Source organism: Dendropsophus ebraccatus, chromosome 9 (assembly GCF_027789765.1).
Source record: "Dendropsophus ebraccatus isolate aDenEbr1 chromosome 9, aDenEbr1.pat, whole genome shotgun sequence".
Lineage (NCBI taxonomy): Eukaryota > Metazoa > Chordata > Amphibia > Anura > Hylidae > Dendropsophus > Dendropsophus ebraccatus.
Window position 1 is genome coordinate 59,178,465 of NC_091462.1, and position 20,215 is coordinate 59,198,679.

A 20,215-nucleotide genomic window follows, 5' to 3' on the forward strand; every position below is an offset into this window, starting at 1 on the left:
TTGGCACAGAAACCTTTGCAATTACAGAGGTCAGACTTTTCCTGTAGTTGTTAACCAAGTTTGCACACACTACAGCACTTATTTTGTCCCTCTCCTCTATACAGATCTGTTCCAGATCTTTCATATTTTGGGGTTGTTGCTGTACAACATTCAATTTTAACTCCCTCCAAAGATTTTCTATTGGGTTCAGGTCTGGAGACTGCTGAAATGCTTTTTACAGAGACACTCCTTAGTTGCCCTGGCTGTGTGTGTGTTTCAGGTCATTGTGTGTGGAAGACTAATTTTCAATGCTTTTACTGAGGAAAGGAGGTTATTGGCCAATTATTAATACATTGCCCCATACATTCTCCCTTTAAATCGTTGCAGTTGTCCTATCCCCTTTGCAGAAAGGCACTTCCCAAATATGATGTCTCTATCCCCATGCTTTACAGTTGGGACTGTGTTGTTGGGGTTGTACTTATTCTTTTTCTTCCTTGAAACACGGCGAGTGGAGTTGATGCTAAAAGGTTCTATTTTCTGTCTCATCAGATCACATGACTTTCTCTCATTCCTCTTGTGGATCATCCAGTTCGTCATCAGCAAACTTTAAACAGGCCTGGCCATGTGGTGTAATCCCTGATGGTGTAATGCGTTACCTACAGTAATCTTTGACTGTGGTCAAAGCTCTCTTCAATGAATTGACCAGGTTCTCCTGTGTAGTTCTGGGCTGATTCCTTACTTTTTGCAGAATCATCCTTACCCCACCAGATTTTGCATTTAGCCCCAGGCTGAGTAAGATTGACAGTCATCCTGGGGGCATCCTCTACGTCTAGAGGAAAGACGATTTTTTTGAAAAATATAATATTACAAGTTATGGGCATTAGATTTCCGATGATACGTTGTTCCAGAGATTATTCTGATTGCCATTGGAGTCAGGAAGGAATTTTCTCCCTGTGATGGGGCAATTGTCATCTGCCTCATAGGGGTTTTTGCCTTCCCCTGGAATAACTCAGTAGGGTTTCTCTAGATTGAACCTGAGTGATTCTTGTCTTCTTTCAACATTATTAACTATGTTACTATGTTACTATCTTGTGTTTCTTTCAGTTTCTAATAATTGCTGCAACAGTTGTTGCCTTCTCACTAAGCTGCCTGCCTATTGTCCTGTATTGTCTTTGTGCAGGTCTACAATTTTAACCTTAGTTTTCTTAGACTGCTCTTTGATCTTGGCCGTGGTGAGGAAGTTGGAATGTGATTGATTGAGTGCAGTGTTTTTTTTTATATAAATAAGTCCAATGTGTCCGACTGATAAATGTGGTCCAATATGTAAATAGAAACTTAAACACCTCCACTTGTAACATTTTCACATCCTATATGGTTTGGAATGATGCCATTTATAATGGACAATGGGGGAGATTTATCAAACATGGTGTAAAGTATTATTGGCTTAGTTGCCCCTAGTAACCAATCAGATTCCACCTTTTATTTTCCAAAGGATCTGTAAGGAATGTAAAGTGGAATCTGATTGGTTGCTAGGAGAAACTGAGCCAGTTTCACTTTACACCATGTTTGATAAATCTCCCCCAATGTCCCTAATAGAATGTATTATATTTAAGAGGTGATGTTGTGAAATATTTAATAGAAACAGAAGTCAATGGAAAAAAGAAAATGTAGGAAAGCAATTATGCAGTAACGTTTTATCAGCCTTTATACAGGGAAATACATAAATATATTATTTGAATGACTAGTAAAAATCCTGAACTCTTCTCATGGAGCCAATTCTTGCACTTGATGCACCCCAATCACTGAATCTTCTGTACTCTCCAGGTTTCAGGTAATATTGACGTCCTCTGTAGTTAGGTTCCTCATAAAAGATCCAATGACCCTCAAGAACATTGCAGGAGTTGATTTCATGGCGATTAAAATCTTTGTAGATGTGTGGACTATCTTCAGTAAGTTCAACCATCTGGCCTTTGAAGTCTTCTTTTTCATACAGCTTGATCCTAAAAGATCCAGTGTGCTGTAGGGTTAAAAGGACATGCTTAAAATTCTAAAACTACATTTTAAGGAGAACAGAAAAGAAAATTAAAAGTGTGTTGCTAGTAAAGGCTGTACCATAAAAAATAATGTTCATGGCTATGTTTACGCAACATCTTATTTTGGATGTTTTATGGCCGTTATTTGGACGGTGTTATTTTGAAGCGAGAATGCAGCTATATTATGCAAATTATGCCCATACTTTTTAAGGTTTTGGGATTATAGATGTTTGTCTATAAAACACTATGGGGGAGATTTATCAAAGGGTGTAAAATTTAGACTGGTGCAAACTACCCACAGCAACCAATCACAGCTCCTCTTTCCTTTCACCAGAGCTAGAAGCTGAGCTGTGATTGGCTGCTGTGGCCAATTTGCACCAGTCTAAATTTTACACCCTTTGATAAATGTCCCCCTATGTACTAATTGGAGAAAATGTCCTGTAACTAACCGGAGGAATCATGTGGCAGGAACTGATTGTGTCATTAAATCCCATCCAGTGCTGGTAGTCAGGATATTCTCCTTTTTTAAGAAAATATTGGTGACCCTTATTGTTAGCCCGCTCATAAATCATCCAAGAGCCATTGTCAACTTTGATGGAGTTGCAGCGGCTGACATGAGAGTGCAGGTCATTATTGTCACTGCTGCACTCATAGGAACGGCCCTTGAAATTCTTGTCCTCGAAAAAGGTGATCTGTAAAAAAAAAAATATATAAATTACAAGAATAATTAGGATTTAATCAATGTTTTAGCTTGCACAAAAAAGGAATATATAAATACATTGAAACCTCTCTGACTAAGATAACCAGTCAATATTGAAAAGTGGTTTTCTACAAGGTGGTCTTCTCTATGGGGAGTATACATTGTATTTTGGTGGAACTGAAAATATGTCAAATCTTGCCTGGATAAGTGGGTGATCTTCCCAAGAGGTAAACTTGAGAATTTTTTTTTATCAACTTTCTTTTTATTGATTTTTCAAATATAACAGAGAAGACAAGCGCTGACAAGGCATGTGATAGATAGGAAAGGTTAATAATGCTTTCAGGAATCATGTCTTATGAAGAGTATATCAAGAGAGTTTAGTATACTGGTATGACAATATAACAACAAGACAATAAAAAGTAGGGAATGTGCCTGATTATGCAATTCCCATTGTTTACTGAGATTTAAAGGACAAGTGCCATGAAAAACTTTTTCCCAGTAATTGAAGCACATTACAAAGTTATATAACTGTGTAATATGCTTCAGTCACCTATCTGCCTCCCTTCCCTGTCTTTTCCCCCCTCCACCCCCCACCAGGAAGTGTAAGAAACTCACACAGACCTGATGACTGCCGTCACTGTCACCTGCCTGGTGACAGTGACGGCAGTCATCAGGTCTGTGTGAGTTTCTTACAAGAAGGAGCTGCCTGCTCCTTCTTGTGAGGATGAGTCATCAGCAGGAGGGCTGCTCTAGGTCCTGTTACAGCAGCCCCCCCTCCCCAGTCCAAGTGATGGCTTGCAGTTGTTCAGCCAATGGGAGCTGAGCAAGCCTATCACCTGACAAGGCAGGGGAGGGGGGAGGCTAGTGTAACAGGAGAAGGAGCTGAGAGAAGAGCCTGGTGACGGTGACGACAGTAATCAGGTCTGTGTGATTTAGGACACTTCCTGGCGGGGGGTGGAGGGGGGAAAAGACAGGGAAGGGAGGCAGATAGGTGATTGAAGCATATTACAGAGTTATATAACTTTGTAATGTGCTTCAATTACTGGGAAAAAGTTTTTCATGGCATTTGTCCTTTAAGACTCCATGGGATAGCGATCAGTGATGGATTGCTTTCGGCAATGGAGTAAAGTTGTGAGTGGGGAATAACGGTTTAGGTAGTGGTGGGGTGGGGTGTAGCAGGATGTAGCAGGGTGGGGGGAGGGGGAGAAAAGAAAAGAAGAAAGATAGGGGAGAGGAGAGGATAGAAGGGGGGAGGGGGGAAAGTTGTGGGGGGAGTGAGGTCTGAGGAGTAGGGTGGGGTGGGAGGGTTGGCAGAGTATAACGTGGTGGGTCAGTGGTTGGGGCGTCGTACGAGGGAAGTTAGGGTGAGATCTGAGATTGTGAAGTACCCAGGGAAGAAGGAACTTCAGAAATGTTTTTAATGTTTAATTGTAGTTCATACATATTTTTCCTAAATGCTCGACTATGAAAGAGTCAACTGTTGTTATCACAATAGAAGTTATAATACTAGTGCAACCTGTCTACTGACATTTGATGTAATGTTTTATATAAAATCTAAACTAACTGGTGTTTGTTGGATTGAAAAATTTACGTTTTCCACAAATTTCTATTTTTTTTTTTACTGATGTTGCGATAACTCCTTCTGCTGTAAACCATGATGTCTGCATATGAAACTGAAATTTTAACAAGACAAGTTCACTTTAAATATATCTATCTATATTTAAATCTAAGCAGGTAGTAAAGAACTACAGTAAGTCAAATCTCCTACTACACTAATAGTAACATAGTGGGCAGCTTGCAAGTAATTGAAACTAAAGAACAACATCAAACACTCAAATTTTATTTCTAGATTACAAACTTTACACACTGAGCTGCATATCATTAGAGGTTTTAAGTGGGCCACCATAGATACACTTTAAGGCTATATTCATACAGCTTTTTAGACAAGAACGACCATTGTTGGTAATTAAAACAACAGCCATTCTTGCCTTAAAATAATGTACTACTGTATATTAAAGTCTATGGGGAACAGTGGCAGTTGTTCACACATCGTATTGAAAAATGGGCATTGTTCCCCTACAGCCACAAAAAATTGACTAAATGATTTGTGGACGCTAGTACAGGATTGCTGTTCCTGCTCGGTTCACACAATGTATGGCTGTTCTGATGGCCATAAATTGCATGGATCTTAAAGGTTAATTAGATTGCAAGGACAGAAAAATGTGCCCTCAATCCAAATAAAATAAAATAGTATTGGCCCCAGGAACATGTCAAACAGCAGCCGTTATTTATACGTAGTATGAACATAGCCTAATATTAATAATTATTCTAAAGTACATATTTATGAGAAGATAAACATATACTTATAGTAATATAAACATTTTCTAACAAAATATCACAATAAAAAAAGCTTAAATGGTCTAATATTTAAAAGGTTGTAAACTCAACAGCAAATGTTTTATCACCCTAACTTTCTAAATATATCTACAGTTTTTTTAGTCACAGCAGCTTCTACATTATAGTAATACTTACCTTTCCCATTTTGACTTCACGAAAGGCTCAGTGATCTGTAATAAGAGAGCTAAGAGCTTCTATATAAACATCCCTATTGCTAGGTCAGCAAATACTAAATGAAAAACGCTCTCTGGAAAAAGTATCTTTTAGTTTAATCTTTTTATCCAGATAGTTCATTATTTTTCAGTGGTGGGCAAAGCTTTTGTTCTCAAATTCTTGGCACTGCTACTGACTCACATGATTGTGTAGTGCAGCAGTGGGAATTTCAACCAAGCCAAGTGAGTGAATATGCTTCTAAACCCTCAGTGCGCTGTTAATATGCTGTTTTGGTAAAGTACTAATAAAAAAGTCAATCTCGATGGAATGATGGTAAATTGGGAAATGATTATCAATGAAGTTCTTCAGATTTAAAGTAAATATTACTATATTTCTCACAGAATTTTATTGATTAGCACATTTGCCATATTGAGGCTCTATATGTAAGAAATACATAATTCAAAAGGGCAATTTAGGTAGATTAATAAGGTCACATGTCCTTAGAAAGAAATGAACTAGTAAATTTGTAATATTGGCTAGAATCTAGCACAAACTATACATGCAAAAGGAACTATTCGATGGTTTCAAATTTTTCTGGAAAAAAAAAAACTTTGAAAAGAAAATTCTAGCAAAATTACTTTCCTTTCAAATCAACTGTCAGAAAGTTATATAGATTTTTAAAATATATATATATATATATATATACTGTATATATATATATATATATATATATATATATATATATATATATATCTTTACTTCTATTTAAAAGTCTTCCAGCACTTATCAGCTGCTGTATGTTCTGCAAAAAAAGGTATATGCTTTCTAGTCTGGCACAGTGCTCTCTGCTGCCACCTCTGTCTGTGGGAGAAACTGCAGGACATTTCACAGCTGGTATAAACTGGAAGACTTAATATTTTTAACCCCTTAACGACATAGGGCATATAATTACGCTCTGATGCCGTTAGGGACGTTCAGAGCGGGGCCGCGCGGCGTCCCGGGTGCCGCTTGTAGCCCTGGACCGCGAGTATTAGCGGGCACGGTCCGATCGTCGTGCCCGCCAAAGTTGACAGCTGCATCCGATTACCGGACGCAGCGTCATCCCTGGTGTCTAGTGGGGAGATCGCTCCCCCGGGATGTTATCCCGGAGGAGCGATCTCCGTTTCTGAAGCCGGCCGGGGACCGCTCCAAGATGGCGCCGTCCCCGGCTCGGCACTCGTTTACTTCCGAGTGCTGCAGAGATCTCTCTGAGAGATCAGTGCACTTATACTAGAAGTCCCCCAGGGGGGCTTCTAGTATAAGTGTAAAAGTAAAAAAAAAAGTGTTGTTAATAGTAAAAAGCCCCCTCCCCTAATAAAAGTCAGAATCACCCCCCTTTTCCCAGGTTATTAATAAAAGTAAACAAATAAATAAATAGATAAATAAACATGTTTGCTATCGCCGCGTGCGTAATCGCCCGAACTATTAATTAATCACATTCCTGATCTCGCACGGTAACCTGCGTCAGCGCCAAAAAATCCCAAAGTGCAAAATTGCGCATTTTTGGTCGCATCAAATCCAGAAAAATTGTAATAAAAAGCAATCAAAAAGTCGTATATGCGCAATCAAGGTACCGATAGAAAGAACACATCATGGCGCAAAAAATGACACCTCACACAGCCCCATAGACCAAAGGATAAAAGTGCTATAAGCCTGGGAATGGAGCAATTTTAAGTGACGTATATTTGTTGACAATGGTTTGAATTTTTTACAGGCCCTCAGATACAATATAAGTTATACATGTTATATATCGTTTTAATCGTAACGACTTGAGGAACATGCATAACAAGTCAGTTTTACCCCAGGGCGAATGGCGTAAAACACATTTCCCCCAAATAAACAAAATGCGTTTTTTTTTTCAATTTCACCACACTTTGAATTTTTTTCTGTTTTCGCAGTGTACTTTATGCAAAAATTCTTTTATGCCTTTTAAGCACAAGGAGGAAAAAACGAAAAAGCAAAAATCGAAATTGGCTCTGTCCTTAAGGGGTTAAATAGAAGTAAATTACAAATCTATATAACTTTTAGAGAAGAGCGAGTAGAAAAATGCTTGAATGCTCGTTAATTCAGTCAAGTATTTTCTAATGCTCGAGTGCTCGATTTGCGTAACGAACCCCATTAAAGTTAACAAAAGACATTCAGGGGCCTCCTATTTGGCACAGGGAAGGATGTCTGCTTCACCTAACAACCTCAAAAACACCACAAAAATGGAACTGGAACAGCAGTGGGAGACTCCCAGGGTGCTGTATTAAAAGGGCTTATGGATGAGAGGGGGAAATATTGTAGACCAGCCTGTGCTGCAGGACTGCGTAAGAGCTCTGCCCAGAACCAAATCAAACTATTAGTGCCAAGTCAGGGGCCACAAAGCTACTCTCAGAATACCTCCTGGCATTACTCCTGCAACACCTTCCAGCATTACTCCTTCAACACCTCTTGGCATTACTCTACAAAAAATCTCCAAAAAATATTCCAGCAACACCTCCTGATTATACTCCTGAACATCTCCTGATATTACTTTTACAACACTTCCTGGCATTACTCTTACAATTCCCCCTAGCATTAATCCTGCAACATCTCCTAGTATTACCCTTAAAACACCTCCTAACATTACTCCTACTACACCTCCTGGAAATACTACTACAATACTTCCTGGCATTACTCACAACATCTCCTAGCATTATTCCTACATTGATTCCTATTGATTATACTTATGAACACCTTCTGGTATAACTATTGCAACACCTCCTGGCATTACTTCTATTACACCTCCTGGTTTTACTTCTGCAACATCCCTAACTGACCACACTAAGCCCTACACTTACTCTGTCCCTGCTCCAGCAACTCTGCCTGTTAGCTAACAGACTGCAAGGGAATCAAGCATCAGGAGACTTGGGTCTATGTACCCCCAGGTCAACTGATGTGACTGGCCAGCAGAGGAACATGAGCCCTGAGCCTACCCCAACCTCTGTCCCTGCCTATTGCCCCACCCACGCTAGACTGCGGGGCGACAACCACGATGACTGCGATATACACTGACTAGGGTGCAGGGGATGGGAGATAAGAGACAGACAAAACAAACACAGAAGAATGGTCAATAAGGCTGAGTCAAAACCAGGAAGGTTCATCAGTACAAAATCACAAAGCTAAGGGTAGTCAAAAACTAGCCGAAGTCAAAAACTAACTGGTAGCGAAGTACAAAGGGATTAGGCAAAGGCAATGGTTAGAAACACAGAGCAAGGTCAGAGATGCAGAAAATAACCACTAGACTAGCTGGTGCAGAGAAACTCAAACACTGGCAACTAGCATGCTGTTTGCAGGTCTTAAAGGGGTTATCCAGTGCTACAAAAACATGGCCACTTTCTTCCAAAAACAGCCCCACTCTGGTCTCCAGCTTGGGCGGGGTTTTGCTGCTCAGTTCCATTAAAGTGAATGGAGCCTAATTGCAAACCGCATCTGAACTGGAGACAAGAGCCGTGTTGTCTCTGAAAGAAAGTGGCCATGTTTTTGTAGCAATGGATAACCCCTTTAAATGCAGCCTGGAATCCCCACCCCCACAGGTGAGGGGAGGAGAAGCTCCAGAAAACAATTAACAATTACAACATAGCAATGGATTAACATGCTTGTGCTCTCCGGCGTGCACCTAATGACTGAGAATGCGAGCAAGCATCCACATCACCTGCAGAATCAGAGGCAGGACCGGCGGCACGGACGCCATAACGGACGCCATAGTCCTGACAGCTATGCTTGCAGCCAACATGGCTGTGGCATAATAGGATGTGCCAACCCCTTCCCCACATATTCATTTGCTAACTAAAGCCGCTAAACATGTGGGGAGGAGACAATAATTTTTACACGTGCATCACACAGTACTCGGTCAAGTATTGAGTACTTCCGAGTTCCCCAAAACTCAAATGCGAATAGTGAGTTTCAATGAGCATGTCACGATTTTGAGCTCGTTTTCTCGTGACATGTTATACTTTATTTTTTTCTGTAAAATTGAGTCAATACTGGTAGCCTATCTTTATGAAAAAAAACACAAATAACGTGAAAATTTTTTCTAGCTTTGAAATTTTGTGCTGGTAAGGAAAATGGTTATGCCACATAAATTAGATATGAAATAGCATTAGCAACATGTCTACTTTATGTTGGCAGAATTTATTAAACTTGCCTTCAATTGTTTAAGACAATAGAAAGCTTCAAAGTTTAGCAGAGTTTTTCCAAATTTTCACAAGAATTTCACAATCAGGTTTTTCCAGGGACCAGTTCACGTTTGAAGTGTATTTGAGGGGGCTGTATATTATGAAGCCCCACAAAGCACCCCATTTCAGAAACTGCACCCCCAAACTGTTCAAAATCAATTCCAGAAAGTTTTTTTTACCCTTTAGGTGAGTCACAGAAATAAAAGCTAAGTGTGTGAGAAAATTGAAAATTTCAATTTTCTTTGCAGAAATTATACTGTGATCCAATATCTCTCATAATAGAAAACCTATTTCCAGAGAAATGCACCACAATTTTATTGGTAAAAAAGTATAGTGAGCATTATGGACCCCACTAGTGACAGACACAAATGTGGAACAATGTGCCGTGAAAATGAAAAATTTAATTTTTTACACTAAAACGTTGGTGTAACTTTGAATTTTTCATGTTCACAAGGGGTTAAAAGAAAAAATAAACACCCCCCCCCAATAATAGAAATGCATTACATTCCCCATACACTATCAAACGTGAAACAAAAAAGATCAAAAACACAAATCCTATTCATATTTGGTATCGCCACGTCCGTAACTACCCAATCTATAAAACTATATCAATAAATATACCGCACGACTCAAGCTGTAAAAAATAAATAAATAAAATAAAAATAAAAATAAATAAAAAAAAAACAGTACCAGAATAGCTGTATTTTATCAATCTGCTTTAGAAAATACGTCATAAAAGAGATCAAAAAGTCATATACATAAAAAACTTGGTATCAATAGAAACTACAGATGTTCCCACAAAAAATAAGCCCAAAAGAAGCTCTGTCGCACAAAAGATAAGAACACTATGGATCTTGCAATGTGGTGACAGTTTTTGTGGGTTTTTGCTAGGAAGATAGTTTCTATAGCGCCAAAGTGGTAATAGTTAAAAAAAAGAAAAAGAGGGAGGTCTGCTACACCTGTTCCATAGAGATGGGATCCACCCTTATCGAGTGCACTACTGTCCCGGCGCTGACGGGATAAAAATAGAAATCAAATGTATAACAGTGTAGTAGGCTCTCAAGAAGTGGGTGAAATAATACTATAGGTGTAGCTATAATGATTATATGTCAACAAAATTGAATGAAAATATTTAATGCTACAATTCATAAACGGCAATAATCTAAATGCATAGAGAAATAATTAAAAATACCATAAAAAAAAAAAAAAAAAAAAAAATGGATAAATACACGTATATATATATCTGATAAAACGTCCACATGGACAATAAAATATCCAATGAATGGTGGAATATATATATATAAAAATAAGAAGAGAGCCAAGTGATGAGCACCGCGCCGGGCCCAGCGCGGTCACCCCACTTAAATAATGGTAGTCCCGAATCACGGTTTTTAACCTAGGCTCGTATTGTTGTTGAGCCGGTGTACTTGTACTTTAGATAAATAATACTCCTTTTAGAATGAGATCATGCAAGGGAGAATTAAAAGACAAGTAAATGGTGGTGGGATATCCACCTCTCACCCTGCTGGTGATATCATCTGCAGTCAAATGCGGTATTGTGATGGTAATCCGTGAACCAGTCTCTGCGGTCAGCTTGGGAGCCGTGCAATCGCGGTCTAGTGCAACATATGCGTTGACTTGAGTTGTTGTGGCGTCCGCGTGGATGGGAGCGCGCGCTCCTTCCGGCTGCTGTTGTATAGGGTGCCAGAGGAATATGGCTCCGGTTCGGGATCTACGTTTGTAAACCTAGGTATAGTTTCTGAAAGGCTCTGTTATCCTGAGTTCCCGGGACGCGTTTCAGGAGATCTGCTCGCTCCTTTCCTCAGCAAAAGGAATCTGGATAACTCTAATGTCACTTGTATCCTGTCAGCTTTTATATCCATTCTGGACTAATCCACAAAACCTGTGATGGATCCTTCCAGGTAATTCTCCACACCTGTAGATCATTTGCTGCTGCATAGTTGTTACTACCTCATATGGAGTTACATAGATCGGCAACTTAGCAACATTTATTGGTCTACATCATTACATCTCTATTCTGTTTTGCATTACTCCCACCGTACAGTTTGAGTGGAAGAATGAAATTAGTTTAAACACAATAATAAGAATAATGAACAATAATAGAAAATGGTAAAAAATGTAACACTACATGGAGAAATATGTAATAGAATGTATATGTGTCTGCAACATATAAGGACAGAGTAAAATACAATACAATAAATGTGTGAAATTATAGTTGAATTCTCTCTGTATTGCCATCTGATCTTACTTAGTATATCTGAACATATGAGTGTTCTACGTATTTCACACTGGGTGTGGCTTCTTTCCTGTGTGAGTTCTTTGTGATCTGATCTTACTTAGTATATCTGAACATATAGGTGTTCTGAACATATGGGTGTTCTACGTGTTTCACACTGGGTGTGGCTTCTTCCCTGTGTGAGTTCTTTGTGATCTGATCTTACTTAGTATATCTGAACATATAGGTGTTCTACGTATTCCACATTGGATGTGGCTTCTTCCCTGTGTGGGTTCTTTGTGAGAGGTTTGCCGATGTGGCTTCTTTCTTATGTTGATTATATTTCAGGTGAGACAAAGTGCTGATGTTTCAGGCGATATGGTCTAGGTACTATGTTCACTAGGGCACCAAGGACTAACCAGTTGTGTTGTTTGGTAGTATCATAGATTTACATATACGTAAAAATATGCCCATGTCCAAAAGACAAATGTATATATACACCAACAGATATGAGGAAATAAACTGGGAAAGAATAAATGGGTCAGGTAACAGATGAATAGAATAAAATGAAATGAATATGAAATATATGAATATAAAAATATATAGAATGTAGAGAAATATAGAGAAATATAGAAGGATGCCGGGAGTCACCAAGGGGCGGTCCAGGCACTGATGAAACAGTCTGGCACTGTACCGTCCATCGGTCACACCCCCACCATCCCTAGCCTGGCAGGTTTAACAGAATCCAACCAAATAATATCCCTTTCACATTTACCACTCACAGGAACCCAAAGATTTCTAGTTCAGCATTGAGGCCATAGGGTGTGATTGTCTGTAGTTCAAAAATGAATCTGGACTCCTGTCTTGACATTTTAGATATAAAATCACCTCCTCTCCACTCGTTCTCCACTTTTTGAATGGCTGCAAAAGTGGTGCCTCTCAGTCTACTCTGATGGACTTCTTTATAGTGGGCTGAGAGTGTATGTTTTTCATATCCCCTTTTTATATTGTATAGATGCTCTGTTATTCTTTTTTTTTTTTTTCAGTGTTCTAGAGGTCCTCCCTATATATTGCTTATGGCATGGACATTCAATAACATATATAATATTTTCTGAATTGCATGAGAGTGTGTCTCTGATCTTATGCTCATGTCCATTTGCTGTTGATATTATTGTTTCCGTGCGTCTTGGAAATTGTGTGGCTTTACAGTTATTACACATGCCACACCTAAAAAAACCATTTATTTCAGGACAGATAGTCGGTTGGGAACTACCAGTTCTTTTTCTTACAGTCTGAGCTATCTGTAGACCAAGGTTGGGTGCCTTAGAGTATACTATGGGGGGTCTCAGGGGTAATATGGGGCCAATCAATCTGTCGTCTTGTAAATGGTGCCAGTGTTTGGTAATGATTTTGCCTATGTGTTTATGGTTAGAGTTGAATGGGAGAACCAGTTTCACCTCCTGATGTGTATCTTCCTTATTTTCTGTATTTGATGGTTCCAGAAAAAAGGAACTCCTGTCTAACTCCCTCGCTTTATTAAGAGCCTTCTCCAGAACTGCTTCTGGATATTTCTTTTCCTTAAATTTTCCTTTTAGTACAGATGCCTCCTGTTCGAATCGGGCATCTGAGGTACAATTCCTCTTGAGCCTCCGGAATTGACCAAAGGGGACATTGAGTAGCCATTGGGGTAAATGACAACTATCAAATAGTATAAATCCATTTCTGGAGGAAGGTTTATGGAAGGTACTACATTGTAGTCTGGATTCATGAGTTGTGATTTGTAAGTCTAAATATTCTATGGAAACCTGGCTGAAATGTGATGTGAAGGTGAGGTTATATAGATTCTGATTGAGTTGGTTAACAAATAGTGAAAGATTATCTACTGTCCCTTTCCAAAAAATTAGTATATCATCGATATACCTTTTCCAGAGCACCAGGTCAGCTCCCAGCTGGGGCAAGATGTGATGTTCCTCCCAGTAGTTTCCTCTGGCACCCTATACAACAGCAGCCGGAAGGAGCGCGCGCTCCCATCCACGCGGACGCCACAACAACTCAAGTCAACGCATATGTTGCACTAGACCGCGATTGCACGGCTCCCAAGCTGACCGCAGAGACTGGTTCACGGATTACCATCACAATACCGCATTTGACTGCAGATGATATCACCAGCAGGGTGAGAGGTGGATATCCCACCACCATTTACTTGTCTTTTAATTCTCCCTTGCATGATCTCATTCTAAAAGGAGTATTATTTATCTAAAGTACAAGTACACCGGCTCAACAACAATACGAGCCTAGGTTAAAAACCGTGATTCGGGACTACCATTATTTAAGTGGGGTGACCGCGCTGGGCCCGGCGCGGTGCTCATCACTTGGCTCTCTTCTTATTTTTATATATATATATTCCACCATTCATTGGATATTTTATTGTCCATGTGGACGTTTTATCAGATATATATATACGTGTATTTATCCATTTTTTTTTTTTTTTTTTATGGTATTTTTAATTATTTCTCTATGCATTTAGATTATTGCCGTTTATGAATTGTAGCATTAAATATTTTCATTCAATTTTGTTGACATATAATCATTATAGCTACACCTATAGTATTATTTCACCCACTTCTTGAGAGCCTACTACACTGTTATACAATAGTTAAAAAAAACTACACAAATTTGGTATCGCTGTAACCGTAGCGACCCAGAGAATACATGTATGTATGTTATTAGTTACCGCCGATACAGATTTTTAAGGCGATCACTAATGGGCTCTATTCTGCTGCCATCAGCTCTTTATGGCGATGGCACAGAATAGTGCAGCAGCGCCGGTAAGGCCCGCAGCCCCTACTCTCAGCTATCAGAGGTAGCTGAGGGGTTGGGGCAGAATGTGGGGTCAGTCCCGGCCAGTCCCCTCACCGTTATTAACAGTATAACACCGGCCACCGGTAACGGACTTTGCCAGCGCAACTGAACGCTTTAATCTCTTCTCACTGTGAATCCACCGTGAGAAGAGATGAAAATATGTTCCCCCCTGTCCCCAGAATTAACCCTAGTGACCTGGTCACTGACCCTCCCCTCTGTTCACAGTGATGGATTTCTAAAAATGATCAAAGCTCCATTCTCTCCACCACCGGTATGGTCCCAGTACAAGCGATCAGCGGTATATACTATATACCGCTGATCGCTTGTTCGAAATGATGTCGGCACTTTTTTACTGTAACCACCCCAGATTACTCATAACCACCCCAAATTACCTGTAACGAAGCCAGATTACCCGTCACCACCCCAGATTGCCTGTAACCACCCTAGATTGCCTGTAACCACCCCAGATAGCCTGTAACCACCCCAGACAGCCCGTAACCACCACAGATTGCCCATAACCACCCCAGATTGCCACAGACTGCCCGTAGCTACCCCAAATTGCCTGTAACCACCGCAGATTGCTTGCAAACACCCCAGGTTGCTCGAAACCATTCCAGATTGCTCGAAACCACCCCAGATTGCCCATCGCCTCCTCAGATTGCCCGTCACCTCCCCAGATTTCCCGTCACCTCCCCAGATTGCCCGTCACCTCCCCAGATTGACGTCGCCACCCCAGATAGCCAGTGAGCACTATCAGATTGCCCATCATCACCCCAGATTGCCTGTAACCACCCCAGATTGCCCGTAACCACCACAGATTGCCCATAACAACACCAGATTGCCTGTCGCCACCTCAGATAGCCAGTAAACACCCCAAGATTGTCCATTACCACCCCAGATAGCCAGTAAACACCCACATATTGCCTGTAACTAAAAAAATGATACTCCTTCTCTTCTGATTTTATTTCTCCTATATAGACCACTATGATGATATAGAGGTATCTATACAACAATATATTCCTACAAAGATTGATAGCTTGCACAGCCATTAAATAATAATGTAAATTTTATTGAAACATGACATAACATACATAAAAACACATACTTTGATTAAAAATCTAGAGTGGTATTACAGATTTGCACGGATAACACAGGTAGGCCACAGAGATCACCAGAGCATATGTAGACAGTTTCTAAGGAAGCATGGTATAATGGCAAGGAGGGATGGACTTGCTGTGGCAGGCGACCCCCAGGTCGCTACCCCTGGCTTGGTTGCTAGTGACGGCAGGCGAGGCGTGGCAGGAGCAGTAGGCAGGAGATGGTGCTGGCAGAGGTCTGTAGGCGTAACCGCAGGTGACAGGCTGAACACAGGAGCAATAGCGTAACAGAGAGGCAGGAACCAGGAACAAGGACTAGGGACCAGGTAGCGGACAGGAATCAGGAACAAGGACTAGGGACCAGGTAGCGGACAGGAAACAGGAACAACAGGGAGCTGGGCCAAACGCTATGGGAAGCATGTAGAGGCTCTAACCCCTGGGAGTGTGATGTGCAGCAACCAATTAGGGGCGGACTGCCCCTTTAAACCTGAGACAGCCGGCGCGCCCCCTAGGAGGCGGGGACGCGCGCGCCGACAGGAGCGGGGCGAGGTAAGGCGCTCCCCGGGGCTGAACTAGTAGCAGCGCCGGGTCCCTGCACATGGACCCCGGCGGCTGCATGGAGAGGTCGCGGCGGCGGCCCGGAGCACGGGACGTGGACGCGGCCGTGACAATTAGCTATACTAAATAAATGGAGTAGAAATGAAGTACTAATTCCAACTTATAATTACCCCATTAAACAGGGAGTGTAGCATGTGCACATATAAGGACTACATAACCAACGAATATACAGTGCTGCACGGCTCTCATAGGTTCCCACGGTATCAGCCTCTATATCATCATTCGGGGTAGAGATCAGATGTTACGGCAGAGAATACATAAAATCTAAAAACGAAAAAAACAAACACACATATTAAAATAACTGAAAAATAAAAGCAACAACAGGAGTAATACCAACATCATATGGACTACCTCTGTTCTACAGAAAGGGGGCAAAGCTCAAAACTTCATTTAGACCTTTTGGACGTATACAGTCTATCCTCATGATCCACTTGGTTTCCAACTGGGCCAACCTTTTTTTCCAGTCACCTCCCCGATTTCCTATGAATACCTTGTCTATTCCACGAATCCACAGTCCGCCAGGGTCGCATTGGTGTGCCATCTTAAAATGTCTCGGTATGGGTTTTAAGTGTGGGTGTCAAGTCTTCCTCGTCTCGGGTCCTCATAATATCATGGACATGTTCTCTCACACGGACCTTCAATTGTCGTGAAGTGAGCCCAACATAAATGAAGTCGCAAGGACATTTGGCATAGTGGATGACTCCTTCAGACTTACAGGTTATGTGTTGGGTAATTTTAAAATTCTTCGTACCATCACTCAATGTAAATTCTTCTCCTTTTTAACATTTGGGCATGCCACGCACCTGCCACACGGTGAGCAGCCCCATTTGGGTCCTTTTGAGCCAAACACATAATGCTAACTGATGCCCCCCTGTGGTAGCTGTGGACTAATTCATCTCTCAAGTTTTTTGCCCGCTGATATGTAATGGTTGGATGATTCCCGATCCACCTCCTGAGAATAGGATCCGATTGTAAGATTGGCCAATGTCTTTCCAAGATACATTTCATTTGATGCCAATGAGCATTAAAAGGGGTAATGAATCTCACCACATTTTGTTGATCCGTCCTCTTCCTATTCGGACCCAATAGTTCTTTCCTTTGTACAGATTTGGCACGATCGAAGCCCTTTCTGACACTTCTTCTACTGTATCCTCTTTCATAGAATCTCTGTGACAGCTCATCGGCCTGTTGTAAGAAAGAGAGCCTTCGTGCCCGCAAGAACTGACCGACCGGGATCCCATGCTTGGTCGGCTCTGGATGAAATGAGGAGGCATGCAACAAGGAATTAACCGAAGTGCTTTTTCTGAAGAGATCAGTCTGTACATACCCACAGTTATCTCTCATAATTCGGATGTCAAGGAATTCCACACATTCTTGACTGTGTTTCATTGTAAGACGAATGTTCTTAGTATTCGTATTCAGTGCTGCCACAAACTAGTTATTCTTCCTCCGTGCCCTGCCAAATTAGGAGAATATCGTCAATAAACCGTGTCCAAAAATGGACCTTGTCAATATTGGCGACTGGATGTAACAGAAAAATATCTCTCTCCCACAGCCCCAGGAAGAGGTTGGCATATGAGGGCGCACAGGCCGCCCCCATAGCCGTCCCCTGGAGCTGTAGGTACAGGGATTCTTTAAAGAGGAAGAAATTGTGGGTTAGCACAAATTCCAAAGACCTCAGCAAAAATTCCACCACTGTAGTGTCCATCAAATTCATTCTCAGGAAGTACTCGGCTGCCTCCAAGCCATCTTTGTGTGATATGGAGGTATATAATGCCTCCACATCACACGTGACCAGCCACATATCCTTTTCCAAGTATACCTGATCCAGTTTTTTCAGTACATCACCAGAATCGCGAATGTACGAAGGTAAGTCTTCCACTAGTGGTTTAAGGTACGTATCCACGTACCTGCATAGGGGTTCACATAGGCTTTCGTTCCCCTTCTTTTCTGAGCCCGGCTGTGTGACCATACAGTGGTCTATGCCCACATATGGGGGACTATTGTACTCAGGAGAACCTGTTACAAATGTTTGGGTGCTTTTTCTCCCCTGTTTCTAGTGAAATTGAGAAATGTCAAACTAAGGGTATATTCACACGGACGGGCTCGCAGCGAGATTCTCGCTGCGAGTCCAGCAGGTCCTGGCAGTTCCCATACACTACATACTTGCTGCGGTCTAAACGACCGCAGCGAGTATGTAATTATACCGCCCTTAACCCCTTCTGCTCCCCCGCTGTGTATATACTTTACCTGTCCTCGCTGCACGGGTCCGGCGTCCTGCTCTCCTGTCCGGCCAATCAGTGTGTTGCCCAGCCGCAGCCACTGATTGGCCGGGCGGGAGAGCAGGACGCCGGACCCGTGCAGCGAGGACAGGTAAAGTATATACACAGCGGGGGAGCAGAAGGGGTTAAGGGCGGTATAATTACATACTCGCTGCGGTCGTTTAGACCGCAGCAAGTATGTAGTGTATGGGAACTGCCAGGACCTGCCGGGCTCGCAGCGAGAATCTCGCTGCGAGCCCGCCCGTGTGAATATACCCTAAACATGTTATTAGAAAAATTCTTTTTTTTTATTTTTACGGTCTAGTTTTGAATACTTTCCTCCAATACCTGTGGGGTCAAAATGCTCACCATACCCCAAGATGAATTCTTTGAGGGGTGCACTTTCCTAAATAGGGTTACTTTGGGGGCGGGGGGGGGTTCTGTTCTGCAGACATTACAGGGGCACTGCAAACGCACCTGGCGCTCAGAAACTTCTTCAGAAAAATCATGCACTGAAAATGCTAATTGGCGCTTCCTTCCTTCTGAGGCCTGCTGTGTGCCCATACAGTGGTTTATGCCCACATATGGGGTACCGTTCTACTCAGGAGAACCTGCGTTATATATATCGGGGTGAGTTTTTGCCTCTGTTCCTCATGAAATTGAGAAATTTCAAACTAAACAAACAAATTATTGGAAAAATTCTCTTTTTTCATTTTTACTGTCTTCTTTTGAATACTTTCCTCCTATACCTGTGGGGTCAAAATGGTCACACCACCCCAAGAAGAATTCTTTGAGGGGTGTACTTTCCAAAATGTATTCTGTAAACATTACAGGGGCTTTGCAAACGCACCTGGCGCTCAGAAACTTCTTCAGAAAAATCTGCACTGAAAATGCTAATTGGCGCTCCCTTCCTTCTGAGCCCTGCTGTTTGCCTACACAGTGGTTTATACCCACATAAGGGGTATCGTTCTACTCAGGAGAACCTGCTTTACATATATTGGGGTGAGTTTTCTCCCCTGTTCCTCATGAAATTGAGAAATTTCAAACTAAACAAACATATTATTGGAAAAATTCTATTTTTTCATTTTTACTGTCTTCTTTTGAATACTTTCCTCTAATACCTGTGGGGTCAAAATGCTCACCACACCCCAAGATGTATTCTTTGAGGGGTGTACTTACCAAAATGGGGTGATGTTTGGGGGGGTTCTATTCTGCTGACAGCAAAATCTGAACTGGAAATGCTAATAGGTACTCCTTCCATTCTGAGCCCCGATGTGTGCCCATGCAGTGGTTTACACCCACATATGGGAAGCTGTTGTACTCAGGAGAACCTGTGTTACAAAATTTGGGATGCATTTTCTCTCATGTTTATTATGAAAATGAGATACTTTAATCTTAAATATATTATTGGAAAATTTTTATTTTCCATTTTTTTCCGGCCTAATGGTGAATCCTTTCCTCCAGTCCCTGTAGGGTAAAAATGCTCAGTATACCCCTATATTAATTCCTTAGGGTGTATAGTTTCCAAATGGGGTCACTTATGGGGGTTTCCAGTATACAAGCCTCCTAAATCAACTTAAAAAAAGAACTGGTCCCTAAAAAAAAATCAGTTCTGGAAATATCATGAAAATTTCATAATTT

General features: G+C 41.4%; 1 protein-coding gene across 1 annotated transcript; it reads right to left on the bottom strand.

Moving 5' to 3' along the window:
- Window positions 1-1,720: 1,720 nt before the first annotated feature.
- On the bottom strand, window positions 1,721-5,253 carry LOC138802121 (gamma-crystallin 2-like). The gene is made up of 3 exons (XM_069985274.1): window positions 5,245-5,253; window positions 2,462-2,704; window positions 1,721-1,996 (listed from the first exon to the last, which is right to left on the bottom strand). The coding sequence occupies exons 1-3, from the start codon at window positions 5,251-5,253 to the stop codon at window positions 1,721-1,723; spliced, it is 528 nt and encodes a 175-aa protein (XP_069841375.1).
- Between the last annotated feature and the right edge of the window lie 14,962 nt (window positions 5,254-20,215).